This window comes from Saccopteryx leptura, chromosome 6 (genome assembly GCF_036850995.1).
Source record: "Saccopteryx leptura isolate mSacLep1 chromosome 6, mSacLep1_pri_phased_curated, whole genome shotgun sequence".
NCBI lineage: Eukaryota > Metazoa > Chordata > Mammalia > Chiroptera > Emballonuridae > Saccopteryx > Saccopteryx leptura.
In genome coordinates this window covers 155,679,683-155,698,858 of record NC_089508.1, presented here as the reverse complement: position 1 = coordinate 155,698,858, position 19,176 = coordinate 155,679,683, and the positions used below count along the sequence as shown (strand labels likewise).

General features: G+C 44.1%; 1 protein-coding gene across 4 annotated transcripts in view; it reads right to left on the bottom strand.

Moving 5' to 3' along the window:
- RNF130 (ring finger protein 130) overlaps positions 1–19,176 on the bottom strand; it is a 162,170-nt gene that overhangs the window by 61,430 nt on the left and 81,564 nt on the right. For 2 of the 4 annotated variants that reach the window (XM_066343551.1, XM_066343553.1), the window contains exons 4-8: positions 17,725–17,796; positions 15,821–15,903; positions 5,518–5,614; positions 3,314–3,518; positions 132–225 (exon numbers count right to left, since the gene is read on the bottom strand). In XM_066343551.1, coding sequence (XP_066199648.1) covers positions 132–225; positions 3,314–3,518; positions 5,518–5,614; positions 15,821–15,903; positions 17,725–17,796 — 551 coding nt within the window. The remainder of the gene's footprint in view (positions 1–131; positions 226–3,313; positions 3,519–5,517; positions 5,615–15,820; positions 15,904–17,724; positions 17,797–19,176) is intronic. The other 2 variants (XM_066343550.1, XM_066343552.1) reach the window with 1 other exon arrangement.

Here is a 19,176-nt window from a genome sequence, read left to right as displayed (position 1 = left end):
TTCTGCTAGGTATTATTCCATCAGAATAAGTATGAAACTTGTGAAAGCCAATTCTCACCATCTTTATAAAAATTACATATTTTCTTGGGATCATCTGGCACATGCAATCCAAAAAACAATTTGTTACTTACTCATTAGCATTCAAGCTAGCTGTGGCTCTGATGATCATGTAGCAGAGCGTGAGAGCACTGAGGAGGCCAAAACTGGCAATAATAAACCATTCTTCTGTTGACAAAGGAAAGGGAGGAAATCACTCTGGGGAGAAGGTTTAAGTCAAATCGATGTCAACATTTCCCTCAAAAGCAACGGCGCAGACGTCAACGGAGGTGTGAGCCCAGATTGGCCCAAGGAAGTGTAGCAGGAGGTTTGCCAGAGAGCTACTAACTGGAGAGGGTTAGTGGAAGGAGTGGAGAAAGCTGCAAGGGAGAGAGGAAAGCATGGCCCAAACATTTCTTCCAGTTCAGGTCCTGAGGTCTGTGAGCAGTGTGGCCATCAAAAGCCGTGTAATGAAAATATGCATATAAAATTGCACATGGACAGAGACTTTTTACTTGTTAAGTGACAGTAAAGTGGACTAGCCTAATATATAACCTTTCTTTCTTCATTTTGTCACTCCTGCATGGTTATGTCATTCATTGCTAAATATTGGCTTAGAAATATGGAATAGTGGATCCCAAAGGTCTTGTGGGTTCACCAACCAATCTGCAGGCTGGCCTTCCACAGCACTCATATCTACATTCTGTTCTCTTACACCTGGGTTACTTCAAATCTTAAAAAGCACATGTTATTGGTATTTCTAGAAACCTTACCCTTGCAAATCCCCCCCACCCCCCGCCCCGGACTGGGAAGCAGCACTGGCAGTTCTGGCTCTGTGAGCATTAGTAGTAGGAAGGGTAGGTGACTCACAAGATACTTGGCCCATCAAGGAGCTGGAAACCTCTGGTACACAGAACTTTAAGCATGTTTATCTGGTCTCGCTCTAGATCTAGGTGTTAGTGTACATTTTCCCTTAACTTTTCCAAGTCTGTATCGTAACATTCCAAACACAGTATTTACTGAGAATCTCAAAAATAATCTGAGAACCAATTTAACATCCTGAAAGTCTGAATTCTAAAATGTTTTCTAGAGTATACTATGGCTGGCTTAACAAAGTGTCACACAGTACAATTCCCTATATATCTGCAGTAAGGCAACGAGAGATTCACGCTTGAAATACCAACTGTTATATATGAAAAAGCTGTGTGTAACATGGATGTTTTTCAAACTGGTTTCCATGAATCCTACAATTGTGCAAAACAGTGTGCACCTAGGAATTTTTCTAGGAAAAGGTGATTCTACTTTCACTGGATCTTAAAGTTGGTGATCTTTGATTCTCTGCCCACCTCAGTTTATGTTGTTAAGACTTAGCAATGTCATTCTTTTAAAATAACAGTGTGGTCACTGCTCCCTGGATTACAAATTTCTCATTAGTAGAGTGAATTTATAATGTTTTTATTCAAGTCAAAATAAACATTCAAGAACCCATACAAAATCCTCCATTTTACCCAGATATATTTTAAGTCAGGAAAAATGTATACTGATATTTAAAAAAATTAAGAGATGCTTGGTTATCAGTATCAAGAAGCATTCTCACATTTCTTCTTCTTAGACTTTTATACATGATAAGCAGACTAACTTTTAGAACTTCAATTATGTCTATGCTTCTGAATTCTGAATGTACCATCCATATACATGAGAATTTTAATGATAAAACTCATGCTGAAAAGGAAGTCAACACTGTGATAGCAACACCGAATGGGCTAAGGGGAATCGTGGCAATCCACTGCGGCAGCCGTGCGTTCCGCCGAGTCCTCCGACGTTAGCACAGTGCCTCGTACACAGCGCATGCGCACGGCTGGCTGAGTGTGCGCAGGGACCACAGCACCACAGAGCTTCAAGGGAAAATCGAGGCAGCTTGGTATAATTTAACCACGTGGATTTTATTAACATGCATAAATTCTGCTAAAGATAATTAATTTTATAAATGAAGTAATTTTTTATCATCAAAATAGAAGATTTTGAAAAGACACTTCTACATAAAACATAATGGACTCAGTATTTAATGTGGTAGTAGGTGCTCAATAAATGTTGATCAACGAAGGGCCGATAAAAACTCAGTAATAAACAAACAGCTTTCATCTTCATTACTACTAGATCAATTTTTAAAAATTTAGACCATAAAACCTAAATGGCGAAGCAGGAAAACATGAAATACTGTTAAAACAAGTCATTGGGCACTGGACAGAAATGAGTCAAACCATATCAAAGACTAGTTTTCCTTATTGTATAACTGAAAATCATTCTCTAATAGTTTTTGGTTGGTGACAGGCATGTAGACAGTAATTGGACAGACCACACGAACCTGACTATGTGAAGGGAAATATCTTGTTTAACAGCTTTACCGCTGTACTGACTGAGGTAAGCGGAGTCTCATTGTTTTAGGGCCTGAAGCTGGAGGCAAGCAACAGCATGGACTAGAAAAGGCAGCACCAGAGTGGTGGCGAGATGGGGTGAAGAGCTGTTAGATGAGAATAACAAGGAAGGAATGGAATTGAACAAAATAGCTGGCTGGTTACAGGAATGTCCACAAGGCCACATGCATGCCCGCCAGACACTCACACGTACTTAGGCCTGGCCATCCAAACACTTGGATTAAGTAATGATGACATTCACAACTAGCTCAAGAGCATTTAAGGCAGATTTCCCTTTGGCTTTTCTCCCACCTTATATATAATTATACCAAAGAGCTAACTGTCAAAACACCAAACTTCATAAAAAACTTCATAAAAAGTAAGCAGCCACAGGCAATCTCAGCTGTTCTTAAAGTTGTAAGTTTTTAGGTTCAGATTCTGGATTAGGTTTTCATGAGGTTGCTGGCAGCCTGGGAACTAGAGAACACTGGTGCTCAGTCACCCCACCCACCCCTGCCCCGTCCCACCCTGCCGCCACCCTTCTTCACATCCCAACACAACTCTTTAAAATGCATGCTTGCATTACAGTCATTTCAAAACAGGTTTGTAAAGAGCCATGGAGACAAAATCCTGAAAAACTGCTCGTGTGGCAGCCACTCCTATCAATTCCACATAAAAACACACGCTCCCTATTATAAAGCAGGTTTTGTTATCCCCAACAGCTGTTTTAACAAAAGCATCCATTACTTTCTCAGGTACAGATTAATGACTGCTCCTGTGACTGCTTCAGCTCTCCTCTGAAACTGTCACCGTATGTCAAATAGTAGCAGCAAACCTGCCATTTGGGCACAGGGCCCACTTACTTGTTACTGCAATGTTGATCTCTCCCGTTCTGGGAGTGAGCTCCCCGTCCTGAGGAAGAGGTGAGATCCCCGAAGTTCGAAGTGGCTCAAGGCCAAGGGAGTTGTCGTTGGCGAGGTCACCTAGGGCTGATCTTCGGTTAACTGCTTGGGTTCTGGTGAGCCTTTCCATATCAAATGCTACGTTATCAGTGCAAGGCAAATTTGGCTGCAAAATATTTCCAGATTAAAAGTACTTGTAAGAATAACAACTTCTAAAGGTTCGACAACGTGTTGAAAAGACTTCACCAAGTATTTTCCTGGAATTTCCTCTCATTTCTCTCCCAATCTACCCTTTCCCCTCTTTCCCAAGAGATTTTCTTTAAAAGAAGCATGTAATTTCATCCAAAAAATGGTCCTGAGGAAAACCAAAATCCATCACAGAACTGAGAAAAATGGGATATTTCATCTTTATAAAGAAATGACAACCTTGTTGACGTGGCTCACAGGCAGAGTGGGCCATTAGTATAAAGCTGACAGTCAAGTGTGCAACTTTGGCTCAATGCTCCAGGACAGCAGTTACCATGCAACACCCCTTTCATACTATTAACATCTCTGTAATGTCCCATTTATCTGGTTGTCAGTTAAATATCTTCCTTTAAATACAAGTAAAGCTCAAAACTCAAAGCAGATAACACTGAAAAGACTTTTGAGCTATAAGAAAACTTTCAAAACCTAAGCACCTAATTTTGAAGGAGAGGCATAGAGCTGCCTCATGGCCAAAGCTTACCAGCTGAAAAGTGGATATGCAAGTCTTCTGATTTAAAAACACGGATATATGGTTTCCCTAGCAGCCTTCATTCTCTTAGTCAATAGCAGACAGCATATTAGAAGCAGAGTTGGTAATGGTGGCTGAGATAAGTAACAGTCAATGAAACCCAATACAAATGGCTTCCTGGGCAAAAGACTTTCGTCTTCCTAGATCACTCCAAAGCCCAATTAAAAAAATTTACAACACAGTGTAATACTAGTGCTTATAATGACACCCAGTCAGTTAGGTTTATTATGTTTTCTTTTTATGTAAGGAATTTGGTAGCTTATATTTTACAAGGATTTTCATTAAAAACAGAGAAAAAAGTATTAGCAGTTCAAAAAATAGGATTTAAAAAACAAGCAAAAAGGCTAGAAGCAACAACAGGGGCTAATATTCCCCAAAGTGCCCACTACATGCACAACATGATGGCAGATCTATGTTAAATCCCTCAAATGCTGGTGACTTTGTCCCCCAAGGGACATTTGGCAATGTCTGGAGACACCTGCACTGTGTAACTGGGTAGGTCTGCTACCCAGTGGAGAAGCCCTATGAAACAACTTCGGTGACAGGGTCTCTGAGGACAGAGGATGCATGGGCAGGAAGGTCCATTTCAGGACTGCACTGAAATAATCACCTGAGGACATATTTCAAACAGGAACACAAAGCTCTTCTTTGGATTGCCAAGCTAAAATGAGGAATTCATCTACTGGTATCAAACTAAACTTTTTGCTCCTTAAGATTATTCATACACACAAAAAAAATTATTCATTCACTTTTTTGAGATCAAAAGGTTTTTCTTTGGTCTAAAAAGCAATAATCCTGGATATGTACTTCTTTAAAGGAAGGACCTGGAACAAAGGAAGTCTCCAAGGTCCTCAATTGGTCAGCGCTGACTCGCCTGGCCAGAGATGAAGTGCTCCCTGACCAAAGCTCCTGCCAGGGGTCAAGGTTCACCTGGGGCAGATACCGCCCACCTTGGCTGCCTGCCATTTACCAATGCCCAGGAGAGTAAAGCCAAATTCAAGAGGAAGGAACATAAGTGATAACAGTTTTATATTATGCTGAACGCAGGAAAAGTTGCTACTGGAATTGAGTCAAAAGTCTATAGTCTATTCCTTAGAAAAAGAAAAAAAAAAAAGATACTGGAATGAAGAAGAATCACATCCTTGTCTCTACCTCAGTTCTTCACCACATAACCACCACCCAGCAGAGGCGCCCTCTGGTGGGCAAGTACAGTTCTTCACCTTTTCTTCCAGGAGCACCTTGAGCTGGGCTGGAAGGCCCTGCTGGATGAACCAGGCTACAAGGCATAGAAAGCCAGCATTTTCTCCTGAGACGTAACCATCCACTTGTGCTGCTATGTTACACTTAGAGGCAATACTGCAGAAAAGTAGTAACAAAATAGGCAACATACCACAATTCCCAGGGCCTTCAAAATATTAAGTTTGCACATAGGACAGGTACAATGTTCACTAAGCCAGGGATCCACGCAGGATTTGTGGAAAACATGCCTATAAAAGAGTGGAGAACTGTATTAGGAGTTATATACTGAAAAAATATTAGGTCAAAATACAAAGAAATTGTATTAACATAGCTGACAGAAAATCTCCTGAACCAATCTTTTTCTTCTTCTTTTCCAAGTGAGAGGCGGGAAGATAGAGAGACAGAATCCCACATGCACCCCAACCGGATCCACCTGGCAACTCTTGTCTGGGGGCTGATGCTCTGCCCATTTGGGGCCATGCTTGCAATGGAGCTATTTTTTAGTGCATGAGGAAGAGGCTCAAGGGAGCCATTCTCAGCACCTGGGGTCAACTCACTCAAACCAATCAAGCCATAGCTGCAGGAGAGAAAGAGAGAGGGGGAGGAGAGGGGTGGAAAATCAGCTGGTTGCTTCTCCTGTGTGCCCTGATCAGGAATCAAACCCAGGACGTCCACATGGTGGGCTACATTCTACCACTAAGCGAACCAGCTAGGACCTGAACCCCTTCTCATGTATCAGAAAGATTGTGTAAGGAGAACTGATAAGCAGTTTGAGCTGTTTGGTCTTTTTATTTCACCAATTTCCAAAAAAGATTTGAAGAAACTTAGGAAATTTATTAAGAATGAAGACAATGAATTACACCTAATATATCAGCTGTGTTTTCTATAATGGTTAAAGCAAGAAAATTAGAATTTAAAAAAGATGTTATAACAAATTTTAGGTGAAGAGTTCTCTGTATAATTAACTAGTTTCATGGAACTCTGTTTAAATGTCATTTAAAACATTCTTTAAAAAGACTTCTAAGCAACCTATGCTAAATGTCTGTATAAATTGCAGGGTAGTTGGGCCTATTTTTAGGATGAACTGTACTTAAGAATGAGGTAACAGAAGTTTTCAGCTGGAATGTTAAAGGGAGAGAGAGGAGAGGTGATTATTTCTCTCTTTTCCAGGAAAGTAGAAAGTCATATCCCTGCAACTGGAAATAAGTGAGCCATGGAAGGTTTACAATCCTAGAAAGGAACTTGTGCCCTTTGGGAGGGAGAGAAGGTGCTGAGAGAGCTGCAGCAAACACCACTCAGCTCAAGCAGTGCTCACAGCAGCTCTGAGAGGCCGAGTTGAAGGCACAGGGGGAACCAGGGTCCCAGCCACACCAGGGAAGGGGGAGGCAAGACTTTCTAGGTGCCTTTGGAGGAACTAGAAACTGAGTATTGGGATAAGATGAAAAAAATTTTGAGTAAGACACCAAAATGAACCATGACATGTCTTTAAAACTTTGTTAAACTTGTATCTAGCTTATCAAGTTATATACAACTGTTTAAAAATAGTTTTGATTTTTAAAAAAGGTATAGAAAACTCATTGATTCAATTGGGATTTGGAAAACACTTGTGCTGATAGCTTCAGCCTGAATAATACACAGCCACCCACCTGATGCCCACGCAGTGGCCTCGCATCCATTTCTTTGGGATAAGAATAAAGATCTTAAAGCCCTAATTTATCAATCTAGTTTGAAACTTGCAGAGAATTCACTGAACTAGAACCCAGTCATCCCTGAAGGCTTTCATTTAAATCTGAAGGGTTTTATTGAAGAGGTGGAGGTCACCAAACAGTAGTGGAGACTGAAGCCATATAGTATATATATATATATATATATATATATATATATATATATACACACATACATATACATATAAGGCATGATCATGTTGCTTCTGGCTCCTTGTACCCTTCTGTGAGTGCTCTCAGAGGGGGATGAAGGCTCCTTACCGCCATTGAGCATGTGCTGAGTTGGAACTGCTCTCAGCTGGCTGTATCTAACAAATACCAGAACTAGGTTTTCAATCCTTTTTGGGGATAGAGACCCCTTTAGGTCTGACATAAATGACAGATCCTACAGGGGTACATCTGTCTACTTTCTGGCTGGGTTTTTGGGAGGTCCATGAATGCTGAGGGTTTGGTCAGTGTAGGAAGGAGGAGGGAGCTTAGGAAAGTTCTCTAGGCCAGTTCTATGTAGGGTGAACAAGAGGCTGATGGTTTGACACATGACAGAAAAGGTCATGTGACCTGTGATGGGCTGCTTTGGTCAAGGGATGAGAGGGGCAGTTGATTGGACGTGGACTTTTGTGGTGACCTCAGCAGCTGCTGTGGGAGCAGTGGCCTGGGGTCGGCTGTGGCTGGGGGGAACAGAGGCCTGGGTTCAGCAGTGGCCAGGGGTCAGTGGCAGCCTGGGATCACAGTGGCCAGGGGAGCAGCAGTGGCCGGGGAGCAGCGGCTGCTTGGCGCCTACCCTCCCACCCTCCTCAGCGCTTCTGCTTCTCTGTTTCTGGTTACTCAGAAAGAACAAAACAGTATGCTCCCATCTTTAATTTTTAAAGCTGTAAGAGTTGAGTATTCCCTGTTCATCTCTTCCTTTAAAGCTTGGTTATAGATTTTACTTATACTGGGGTTGTTTCCTTGTGGGTTTGTTGATTTAACAGAAGGTGCAGGGACCCCTGCTATGGCGCCCCCTTACTGAAGGACAACAAAGACAGACTGGCTTTTCAGGACAAACTGAGAAAGCCTCCCGTCCTTAGATGACTCAAAATCTGAAGGAAACATTTTCTTACAAAAAACCCCTCAAAACTCTTCCTTTTGTCTGTCCACTCATGGCTTTCCTAGCCCAACCCTCAGCCCAGTCAGCTCACCATCCTTCCCCCTCACCTGACCTGGAGATCGTCAATCTGACCCCAACTGCACGTCTCTTCTGGAAACAAAACACAGCAACTGTCCTCTTCACCCACAGGCCCTTCTGACAGAGCCCCTCACTCTTCGGTCACAAGTGGGACCCTGAAGAACTGCCCTGTACTTGTTCCTTCCTGTCCCCACCAGCCGTTCTCCTTACCCGCCAGCTTCCACGGCCTCAGCTCTACCATCTCCCTGAGCTCAGCACGGCCTCTCCCCTCCTCACAGGCAGAGTCCTGACACACGGCTGTCTGACCCAGACAGAGGCCCTTTCTGACTCCCAGTTGTTTCCTCTGAAAGCTGAAAGCTGGGGGTGGGGTGCAGTCATGGGAAGGCTGGAGCAGGATGTGAAAACCTGTATTCATGAATACTTAGAAGAGCACCAAGGATGTGCACATGAAATGTGTTATTAACCATATATTCAGACAAAGTAACATTGTTTCACACGATATCCCAATAAATGGTCAGAGCACTTGTGCATGCTGGGCACCACAGTGACCTCTTGCTATTATTCAGATGGCCATAAGCATCCAGACACCTCAGAGGGCAATGCCTTGGGGTCAGTCAGACCTTGCAAAGAAGCCCCTTCCCACTGTTACAAAAGACTTGATAAAATGATAAAACAATGAAAATACACACAGAAGCAGAAAAGGGCCCTAATATTTAGGGCTGAATGATGACTGCAATGGAAAGCAGGTGTGCCAAGGACAGTGATGTGTGAAAGGACAAGCAGGTCAGAGCTTCGACAAAGTCCTTTATTCCTGTAAGAACTGCTTTCAGATACAGAATGCAGAACATATGGCACATAAAAGGGAAAAACCAGCAATAATGAAAATAGTTCCTCCCCCTTTCCTATTTCCCACAGGTTACAAACTAGAGTGAGCGAATGGGGGTGAGGATCTACAGTGAACTAGAGAGAGCAGACACACCGCGGACGGCGGTGGTGAGGCGTCTACAGTGAAGGTGAGTTGTTGTCACAGCTCTGCAGCCTCTTGGTGCCGTGCAAGAACCTGGCAAATATAAAAGGACCCAGGATTACTCAATGTTAGAGACAAGCATTCTTCCTCTCAGCTGGGACTGGCAGTAAACACCGCTTCAGACAGTCCTCCCTGAAGTGTGGTGGCAGAGACATGTTGGCCAGCAGCCGGACGGCTGACCCATTCTGGCTTCTGAGTGGCCTCTTAGATACATGTTTATCCATGGTCCAGTGCTCTGCTTAGGAAGAGTATGTTTATCTACCAAAAAGTGTTGTGGCTAACCTTTAAGTGAAAGAGGTGATAGTTTTTCAGTTTCTAAGACATGTTGGCTAACATCAAAAGGATGATCAACTGTAATGAACACACAGGAGGTCCCAGAGCCAAGCCACTGCCATCTGTCCACAGCACACTAATGTGACAGGACGTGGAAAGTAAAGGTCAAGCAACAAAAGCCAGCAATCCAGGTGAGTGTGCCATCTAGACCAGGGGTCCCCAAACTGCGGCCCCCTGAGGCCATTTATCCGGCCCCCACCGCACTTCCGGAAGGGGCACCTCTTTCATTGGTGGTCGGTGAGAGGAGCATAGTTCCCATTGAAATACTGGTCAATTTGTTGATTTAAATTTACTTGTTCTTTATTTTAAATATTGTATTTGTTCCTTTTTTTTTTTTTTTTTTTTTTTTACTTTAAAATAAGATATGTGCAGTGTGCATAGGGATTTATTCATAGTTTTTTTTATAGTCTGGCCCTCCAACGGTCTGAGGGACAGTGAACTGGCCCCTGTGTAAAAAGTTTGGGGACCCCTGATCTAGACAGTCAGTCAGGTCAGGTTCCGGAGAGGCTTGTTAAAATTAGGGACAGACAGACACAAGTGCACCTGGGCTGTTCTACCCCCTACTCAGGAGAAGAGGGCACCGTGAATGCGGCGCCCGTCCAAAGTTCTTTATTCCGGCTGGGAAGGAAGAAGCAGTAGGGTGGATTTTGGAGGTGGCTTTGAGAGAGCTATGAAAACCGGAAGAGGAAAGGCCTGCAAGCTGATGAGCAGACAGAAGGAAGAGAACCAGAGGGAGCAGGCAACAGAGCAGGTCTCTGGGGAAGGGAGGAGTTGGCATGCAGAGGCTCGTCAGGAGACAGGACTGAGAAGACTGCGAGGGTGGGTATGCAGGCAGATTCTCATGAAGGTTTGGGTCAGGAAGCAGAATTTCAACTATCAGTTACTATTTTCTCTTGAGGTTGATGGTAAAAGTTCTGCTGCTAGGACCAGGGAGACCTGACCAGGGAGGAGAAGGGCTCTGCAGCGCCCTTGCAGGGCTGGAGGAACCAGAGCTGTCTGGCAGAAGAGGAAAAGGAAGAAGCAGAGTCACACCCTACTTGGTGTAGAGACCTGACGACCCAAGAGGAAGGGCAAGGTATGCAGGCAGAGGGAACCAAGTAAGTAGCAGACAAGGCAAGAGTTAATCTGAAGGTACTGGAGAGGATCCATAAGAAATGAGAAGCTGCGAAAAGACCTGGGGTCAGGACGAGTGCTGTGTGGAACCATCCTCAAGGTCAGCAGCTCTCCACTGGAGACATCCGCAGCTGTCACAGCTGTGTGGGGGGTGCTGCTACTAGCACCTACTGCTGGTGCCGGGGTCCTGCTGATTATCCTGCTGCACACAGTATTTCCCCTGTCCCCAGCCCAACACTGACCTGGTCTCAAATGTCAACTGTGCCAAGGCTGAGAAAAGCTGTTCCAGGTCAAAGCTGTCTACTTGGGTCCCACAGAATGGTGCTCAATGTGCAAACTTAATTTTTACTACAGCCAGAATGCTGTTGTTACCATTTCAGTGAGGTGCATGTCTTGCTGAGTTTAGAGATGGCTACAACTTATTGAAACTTAAGATATATACAAATATTGATCGACTTATGACCTATGCAACTTACGACCATTCGACTTTATGACCACAATCGCTAGCCACGACTGCTCTGCGTCTGGCAGTGCAAGCGTTGCCCGCTAGGCATACGACAGTGTGAACCAGCTTCCAGCAGCACTACCATCTCCGCGTGCACCATTTCAACTGTTATCCCAGACTCGGTACAGCAATTTGTGTTTTGTGTCTTGGATATTTTTCATCAAACCCCTCCCAAGATGTCTACCAAGAGGAATTTGACTTTGCAAATATTAAACCAGTTGTACTGGGAATGCAGTGTTTTACTTAAACCTGAAAAATGTAAAAATAAGAAACAAAATGGTGTAGAGATGATATAAATGGCATAAAATGAACAAAGAAAATTATGATATATAACAATAATGAAAGAAAATTATAATAAAATGACTTAAAGATTTTTATAACATCATTTCACAGTACTATACATATAGCCTACTCAACTTACAACCAAATCATGTTACGACCGGTCTGTCGGACCAATCGTGGTTGTAAGTTGAGCACTAGCTGTTTGTAACAAACATCAACCCACTCCAAAGGTAATGCGGAACTCTGACACACAGGCAGGCAGGAGTGAGCTTGCCATAACTTCAGGTGTAAAGAAATGCTGCTAGGTTAAACAAAATTCTAATACTCAAACACAGACCACAAACAAAGAGGTTGAGATGACTCTTGGGCTAATGGGTGACCACATAAACAGCTAAGTCCACCAGAGCTCTGGATCCCCAGGGCTGTGGTCTTGCAGCAGCAGAACCATTGGGTAAGTATTAAACACACATGTGCACCCCTCCACCGGAGCTGTGCTTCTGAGAACTCTTCACCGAGTCTGATGCATAGTCAGGGTTAGAAAGCACTGGACTAAATTAAGAAAAAAAGAGAACCAACAATAAAACTTTGGAAACCCTTAAGGGACAGGCAGAATAAGAACAAGTGCCCCACAACAAATTTCCAGCTGAGGAGCTCTGAGCAAGACACTTAGGTTAGTGAGAACTGGTTTTGTTTATAGGCCCCAGAGGGTTCTGGGGACCGTGAACTGAAACAGGAAGACAGAGTAGTTGGACAGAACTTCTCCCTGGTCCTTCTGGTGTCAAAAGAGCTCTGTGCAGCCTGACTGGTGGTGGCGCAGTGGATAGAGCACTGACCTGGGATGCTGAGGTCTCAGCTTTGAAAGTCCAAGGTCACCGGCTTGAGCATAGGCTCACCAGCTTGATCGTGAGATCACTGACATGATCCCAAGGTCGCTGGCTTGAAGTCCAAGGTTGCTGGCCTGAGCAAGGGGTCATTGACTCAGCTGGAGCCCCTTGGTCATAGCACGTATGAAAAGTAAGCAATGAACAGCTAAAGTGCTGCAACTATGAGCTGATGCTTCTCATGTATCTTTGTGTGTGTGTGTGTGTGTGTGTGTGTGTGTGTGTGTGAGAGAGAGAGAGAGAGAGAGAGAGACAGAGACAGAGAGGGACAGATAGGGACAGACAGGAAGGGAGAGAGATGAGAAGCACCAATTACTTGTTGCAGCACCTTAGTTGTTCATTGATTGCTTTCTCATATGTGCCTTGACTGAAGGGCTACAGCAGACCGAGTGACCCCTTGCTCAAGCCAGTGACCTTGGGCTCAAGCTGGTGACCTCGGGGTTTCAAACCTGGGTCCTTCATGTCCCAATCTAATGCTCTATTCACTGCACCACCACATGGTCAGGCCTTTTCATGTATCATTTTTCCTCCCTCCCTTCCTCCCTCACTCTCACTAAAAATAAATAAAAAATAAATCTAAGGCCCTGGCTGGTTGGCTCAGCAGTAGAGCGTAGGCCTGGCGTGTAGAAGTCCGGGTTCGATTCCCGGCCAGGGCACACAGGAGAAGCACCCATCTGCTTCTCCACCCTTCCCCCTCTCCTTTCTATCTCTCCCTTCCCCTCCCGCAGCCAAGGCTCCATTGGAGCAAAGTTGGCCCGGGCACTGAGGATGGCTCCATGGCCTCCGCCTCAGGTGCTAGAATGACTCCAGTTGCAGCGGAGCAATGCCCCAGATGGGCAGAGCGTCGCCCCCTGGTGGGCATGCTGGGTGGATCCTGGTTGGGCGCATGTGGGAGTCTGTCTGTCTGTCTGTCTGCCTCTCCCCTGCTTCTCACTTAGGAAAAATATAAAAATAAATAAATAAATCTAAAAACCAGTAGTAAAAAAAAAAGATTAAAAAAAAGATTAAAAAAAAGCAAGTGCCCTGGCCGGTTGGCTCAGTGGTAGAGCGTCGGCCTAGCGTGCAGAAGTCCCGGGTTCGATTCCCGGCCAGGGCACACAGGAGAAGCGCCCATCTGCTTCTCCACCCCTCCCCCTCTCCTTCCTCTCTGCCTCTCTCTTCCCCTCCCGCAGCCGAGGCTCCATTGGAGCAAAGATGGCCCGGGCGCTGGGGATGGCTCCTTGGCCTCTGCCCCAGGCGCTGGAGTGGCTCTGGTCGCAACAGAGCGACGCCCCGGAGGGGCGGGCAGAGCATCGCCCCCTGGTGGGTGTGCCGGGTGGATCCCGGTCGGACGCATGTGGAGTCTGTCTGACTGTCTCTCCCCATTTCCAGCTTCAGAAAAATACAAAAAAAAAAAAAAAAAAAAAGCAAGTAAGAGCTGACCATGCTTTATGATGCATGCTGCCCACCTTTCTCTGACTTGTATTTGTATGTGTATTTTCTCTCGCCTCATGCTTTAGACCAGTGGTAGTCAACCCGATCCCTACCGCCCACTAATGGGTGTTCCAGCTTTCATGGTGGGCGGTAGCAGAGCAACCAAAGTATAAATAAAAAGATAGATTTAATTATAGTAAGTTGTTTTATAAATATTTATTCTGGCCTGACCTGTGGTAGCGCAGTGGATAAAGCGTCGACTTGGAAATGCTGAGGTCGCCGGTTCGAAACCCTAGGCTTGCCTGGTCAAGACACATATAGGAGTTGATGCTTCCAGCTCCTCCCCCCTTCTCTCTCTCTCTCTCTCCCTCTCTCTCCCCCCTCTAAAAATGAATAAATAAAATGAAAAAAAAAAGATTTATTCTGTCAAACTTAGTGAAAATCCGACATAAAGTACTTGGTAAGTAATTATTACTATATGCTTTAACTTGCTGTAACTCTGCTTTATAAATTTTATAAAGTAAAGTTACTTCCCTACTTTATAAATCACCATTACTATGGAACTGGTGGGCGGTTAGAAAATTTTACTACTAACAGAAATACAAAAGTGGGCGGTAGGTATAAAAGATTGACTACCCCTGCTTTAGACTGTAAATGATTACATGGAAAAAAATTGGTAACTGCGTAATTTAATTCTCTATAGAATAGCTTACATGTAATTTTGTAGATTTACCTTTATATGTAAACTGCTTATTATTTAAAAAAAAAATTTTTTTTACTAGTTATTCTTAAGTTCCTTGATTTTTAAAAAAGTAGATCTTTCTGGCCCTGGCTGGCTGGCTCAGTGGATAGAGCATCAGCCTGGCATCTGGACGGGTCAGAGAACACAGGAGAAGTGACCATCTGCTTCTGTCCCCTGCCCTATCCCCTTTCTTTCCCTTTTCCCCTCCTGCAGAGAGTGGCTCAAATGATCTGAATGATGGCCCTAGGCACTGAGGATAGTTTAGTTGATTCAAGCATTAGCCCCAGATGGGGGTTGCCGGGTGGATCCTTGTTGGGGAGCTTGCAGGAGTCTGTCTCATTGTCTCCTCTCATCTAACTTAAAAAAAAAAAAAAAAAAAAGCAACTTCCTAGGCTCAGAATAGATCACTTTGTGAGTAAGTAATATAATACCAGTAGACTCATGGAAACAACTGCTACTAATTATTTTATTTATTCACACCCTGCATTGTTAGAGGGCTGGAGTTGTAGGGATGTGTTATAAAGCACAGGGAGAAGGTGGAGGACAAGTCTTTGATTCCAGGCTTCTTAATAGGTGCTTTCCTATTTTTCAATCAATACTTGAAACTGTGTACCTTAATATTTCGCATACCCTCGCACAGGGCAGCACCACAGCAGGGACTGACAGCTAATTCAGAAAATGAGCTCTTTTTCAGAGCACTGAAGTGCAGGTGAGCACCCTACTTTTGAAGGGAGGTACAGGCCCTATGTAAAAAGCACCAGAAGTACAGCAGACCTTAGTACTGGCTCTGCTCTTCTGAATAGTGTGGCCCTGGTATGCACGGCTGGCTTCACTGCCCTTCAGTACACATGGAGAGAAAGTCCCTAGAGTTCTGGTGCCCTGGCCACGTGAGCACTGCTGAGGCTGATCAGAGGGCCTAGGGACAAGTTCTGATTCAAGGAGAGGAATGGTGGCTCATTTTGAAACCCACAGAAGTCACAGAATTAAACATTTTTTTACCTCAATCCTCTTTAGACTACAGAAGTGGCTGGAGGCTGTGCCCCAGGTTTCCCATAACTAGAGAAAGGCCTGTGAAATCTGTTCTGGCTGGGGCAGCATGGCTCACCACTAACCACAGCTCCCACTACGTGCAGCGTGCAGCTGGGCCCAGCCTGAGGAAAAGCTCTGAGTAAGGTGGCTCTGATGATCAGGAGGCATCCCTTCTTGTCAGAGAGGGAGGCATACAAACCACATAGTAGTGTTCTTTTTAAACAAAGAAAGTTGACATACTTGCAGGGGAGAATCCGGACAACATCATTCTGCTTATAGCTCTCTATGCAGACAGCACAGTGATCAAAGTCTGGGTCTGTTTCCTGAAATGCAAAGCATAGGAACCCTAGTCACACGCTAAAGCTAAAAGTCCGTGAATGGAGGAGAAACAACCCAGGAAAGGACCTTCCTGTGCCAACTACAAGAAACAATGATTATAAAGTGAAAGGTTATAAAAAAATTATTTAATGTTTCCATTTGCTTAACTATATCAACCCAAATCATATCTAAATAAATCTATTTTGTCTTTAAACTATGTTGTAACAATACTAATTCTGTTTGTATAACATCTTAGAAGTCAGAATTCTGATTTTTTTCAAGATTCATCAACTGTCACCAGTGACAGTGCTCATCCCCAGCCCCCACCCCACACTTCTGCTGCATCACCATTCTGGTCAAGCAGGTGTCACTGTGTATCTCCACAGCTGGGCGTTAGCCAGGAGGCTCATCCAACCACGTGGCTAAGTACAGGCAGAGAAGATGATGTCCCCCAGCAGGCTGCTACCTAGAGACCTGCCCCAAGGATGGTCACAGATTGAGGGTAGAGAACTCATAGGCTCCACTTGATACTGGATCTTTATCAAGAGTCAGGAGAGTAACTGACTTCCTTTCTTTTCTGGTTTGGGGACGGGTTTCCCTGAACTGCCATAAAACAGTGTATCCAGGAACCTAAACCAGGAAAGGTGACACTATCTGTCATATCATTGCCACCTGGACTGAAACTCAGTGGGAAATACACACTGGAAGGAGGTGCTGCTTTTAACAAGGAAAGGTGGTTCTGTGGCCACCTACGGGACAAAGCAGGATGACAGTGAGGCGGCAGCTGGAGACACCAGGCCAAGTGAGCACTTCACGGCGACCGCACCTCACGGTGCAGCTGTTGTGATGCTGCTATTTTCCACAATATTTTTACTTTTTTCTTTCCGGAGTGTACAGTGAAGTTTACTGACAAAGTCTCCACCTTCCGGAGCTGAGTCATGGAAAATCAGATGTGGCGGTTTCAAGGTAGTGGGAATAAAAATGAGCCAAGTCAATAAAGTGGTAAAACTGAGGGTGGAGAATTGCCTAAAATGATCCTTCCAGAGTTCTTAGTTAAAACATTAGAGTTGGGTGTGGGCCAGAAGATGATTTTGGTTTCATGCTTCCAGAGATACAATTTTTCATGCTAGATAACCTTGACTATATGCAATGTCGGGTCTAATTTTAAGTTGCTTTTCTGTCCTCACAGAGCAGAAGTAGGGCTCTAGCATAAGTTGAGATCCGGCTGGAGAACTGTGCTGAGCAGTCTCCACTATAGCCTCTGTCACTGCCTCTCTGATCCAGTCCCATAAGCCACCCAACCTTGACACACTGTGCCCTCCTTCCCAACTGCTCAGTACACACAGAAAGCCTGTTAGCCGACACTCCCTTGAATTTGGATCTCCAGTTCTCCATTTAACTGAAGAAAAAACAGGAGGTGTGGCCAAGACCCAGAAAGCACAGCAAGACATCACATTCCTGGCTACTAGTATATCAACAGCCCCATTAGAGTTAGTTCTTCCCAAAAGGATGATAGATTTTAGCAGAAGGAAACTGTTGAACACCACAGCTAGGGTAACTATAAGTCATCCAGTGAAGCAATTAATGGCCAAGAGCATTTAAAATCCAGAAAATGTACAGAACTGAGCGAGAGCCTCCAAATGTCAAGTATACTAAGAATATAATTTCAAAGAGAAGCTAGTTTAAAATAAAGCATTAGTGTATGCTTGGAGAAAAATAATAATCTAAAAAACAAGGCACAAATGATTAGAGTATATTCTCTCCCACCAAATCAAAAGCAAAACTACTTTATTGTTTTAATGTTAAAAGTTATTTCATTACTGTACCTTATCACCCTTCTTCACTGTTCTGGTTGTCAATTTGCTGATGGCTTTCTTGGCCGCATCCCCAAGACGACGCTATAAACGTTGTAAAGAAAAATAGACATTAAGTAAAACATCTCTGAATAATGTTCTTTATTTAAAAATGATTAAATGTATAAAGTCCCTAGTATCCTATATCATTATCCATTTCATAGCATATAAAAGGGCTCTAAAAAAGCAAATAAAAATGAGAGAAACTAGTAGATTTCCCAAAGATTCAGTATTTCGGTTGAATCATTAAAAAGGGAATATATATAGTTAAAAGGCCAGGTGTCATAATGACTACTGCATTTTGTATTTACTAAGCATTGTAAATATTACAACATTATAAAAAATCTTGTACATGTCATAGCTCCTACCATCATTCTAATAGTTTTCCTAGTCTGCTCCACGGACGCCCACTACTACATGTTTAAGCTCTGTCTTAGCAAAAGAACACCTCCAAGGCCTGTTGAAATAGCTCATTGTATCGCTCAGTAAGAGAGAAGAGATGTGGTCATGATTTCTACTTCTGTCTCTGCTACTATTGATACAATGCTCCATTATCCTAGGAAGGTATATTTACCTTCCCAGGGTTGAGTTATTGTCATTTATCTGAGAGGGTTAAGTCAGAGACTCTCTAAGGCTGGATTTATCCAACATTCTGCCAGACATTGCTAGCAGTGCCAGACACCAGGAACCCAAAAAGGAAAACATAGTATATTTTTGATCTTGCAAAGCAAACTGAATCGGGGACAGCCTAGTACAATAGAGTGTGCCCAGAGGGTATGGCAGCACAAAGGAGCCAACCTAATGCAGGCTGGGTGGGAGAGGGCAGAGGAGAAAACAGGAGGGCTCTGAGGAAGTGATGACTGAGCTAAGGCTTGGAAAACTGAGCAGAAAGGACTTACATAAAGAAAAGCATAAAGGCCATAAGAAAGACTCTGGCCTGACTAGGCAATGGCCCAGTGGGCAGAGTGTCAAACTGGGATGTGGAGGACCGTGGTCTGAAGCCCTGAGGTCTCCGGCTTGGGCACAGGCTCATCCAGCTTGAGCATGGGCTCACCAGCTTGATCATGAACTCATCAGCTTGAGCGTGGGGGTCACAGACAGGACCCCAGAGTCGCTAGCTTGAGCCCAAAGGTCACTGGCTTGAGCCCAAGGTCACTGGCTTGAGCAAGGGGTCACTCGCTCTGCTGTAGCCCCCTGGTCAAGGCACGTATGAGAAAGGAATCAGTGAACAACTAAGGTGCCACAACAAAGAATTGACGCTTCTCATCTCTTTCCCTTCCTGTCTGTCTGTCCTTCTCTCTCTCTGTCTCTGTCGGAAAAAAAAAAAAAAAAAGACAGACTCCGGACAAAGAAAATTTAGTAAAGACAAACAGGTGTGAAGTGCAGATATGTGAAGGAAATGATAGTTCAGTATAACTAGGGTGA